The sequence below is a fragment of the Vigna radiata genome, unplaced genomic scaffold, assembly GCF_000741045.1.
Source record: "Vigna radiata var. radiata cultivar VC1973A unplaced genomic scaffold, Vradiata_ver6 scaffold_2185, whole genome shotgun sequence".
Lineage (NCBI taxonomy): Eukaryota > Viridiplantae > Streptophyta > Magnoliopsida > Fabales > Fabaceae > Vigna > Vigna radiata.
Window position 1 is genome coordinate 1 of NW_014541923.1, and position 1,311 is coordinate 1,311.

Sequence of the window (1,311 nt, forward strand, 5' to 3'; positions counted from 1 at the left end):
TCCATAAAAGCTGATGGAACACATTCTAGTATCCCTTGATTCCACTTGTTGTCCAAGAGAATTGTTTCCCTTGATGAAGCCAGAACAAAATCTGCGTGAATTATAAAGGGAAAATTTGTTACCATTTCTGTAGGAAGAAATGCATAGATTCCCGGTAAGCTCTTTCCCCTATGAAGCCTCTCCTGATTTGGGAAGGCTAATGTTACAGTCCACTCCTGCACATTCCTTCTCCTTTCCACCACATTTTCCAACCTCACAGGAAACTTCTGTTTCCACATATAGTAGCTGCATCCGTTTTCAGACTTACCATTTTCCTCAGCAGAGAGATGCAGTGTGTATGATTCTGCATTCATGTTTTTCCTGGTGCAAAAGTTAATCTCGCTTGAAACTGACACAGCATTCTCGATATTCAGCTTTGGGTCCTCATTATCTTCCCTTACAGAGAGGTGTCTGATTTTTGACAGGAACAACATAACTTCAGGATCAATACTAGAGAGCTGCTGCTTCACAGGATTTACCTTGTCTGGCTTTAGAGGTAAGATAAGTGTTGTAGTTGGAAGAGAACCAGCAGCACCACCATATATCTTCTTTATGTCATCAATGGTTGGTTTTTCTTCAACCCATTCAGGAACTATATACCCAATGTCACAGTCTGGACAAGGTTTCTCACTGAAACGTATCCGATATCCATTGCTAAATATATAAGGATGAACTGTTAGCAGAAATACACTCTTGAAACCAATTCCTGCAATTTAACCAAAGGATATTTTCTGTCAAAAATTCACATCTTTTTTCTATTATATAAATCATCCTATTTGTATTAAGGTGGCCTTTCAGAAGATATAGAAGACTTGATTGAATAACATATTTAAAATTCTGAGAACTATGATATGCATAAAAAACTTAAAAGTTGTTCCTAAAACAAAAGTATACCCAAAAGTATAATCAGTTCCACAAACAACAGAAAAACTATAAAAATCCATCGAGATGAAGTCCTAAAAGTGCATGCATGCATGTAAGTCCAATACAATTGATTAATGAATTTAAATACCATAAAATTATATGATTAATGCATTCCATTCTTGTAACAAAACCAGAATAGTATCTTGTTGAGACATGTTGGATTGATAGTGTACCTTTTTCACCAATGTAACCACTACTTCTGTTGTCTTTCTTTGTGGACTTTCCGACACTGCAGATAGATTCAATGTTTTCGGGAGAGAAACCCTTTTCATTGTTGAATATTAGCAAAGTGGCTGGAGCAGAAGTAGCTGTTATATCCTTAGAAGTTATGATGAACTCAAGTGATGG

At 36.5% G+C, this 1,311-nt stretch overlaps 1 protein-coding gene across 1 annotated transcript; it reads right to left on the bottom strand.

Moving 5' to 3' along the window:
• Positions 1-122: 122 nt before the first annotated feature.
• On the bottom strand, positions 123-1,256 carry LOC111240708 (the record flags this gene model as incomplete). Its single annotated transcript, XM_022776256.1, has 3 exons — positions 123-435; positions 469-745; positions 1,137-1,256. Coding segments are annotated over 3 exons (710 nt in total), but the record flags the coding sequence as incomplete, so codon positions are not given.
• Between the last annotated feature and the right edge of the window lie 55 nt (positions 1,257-1,311).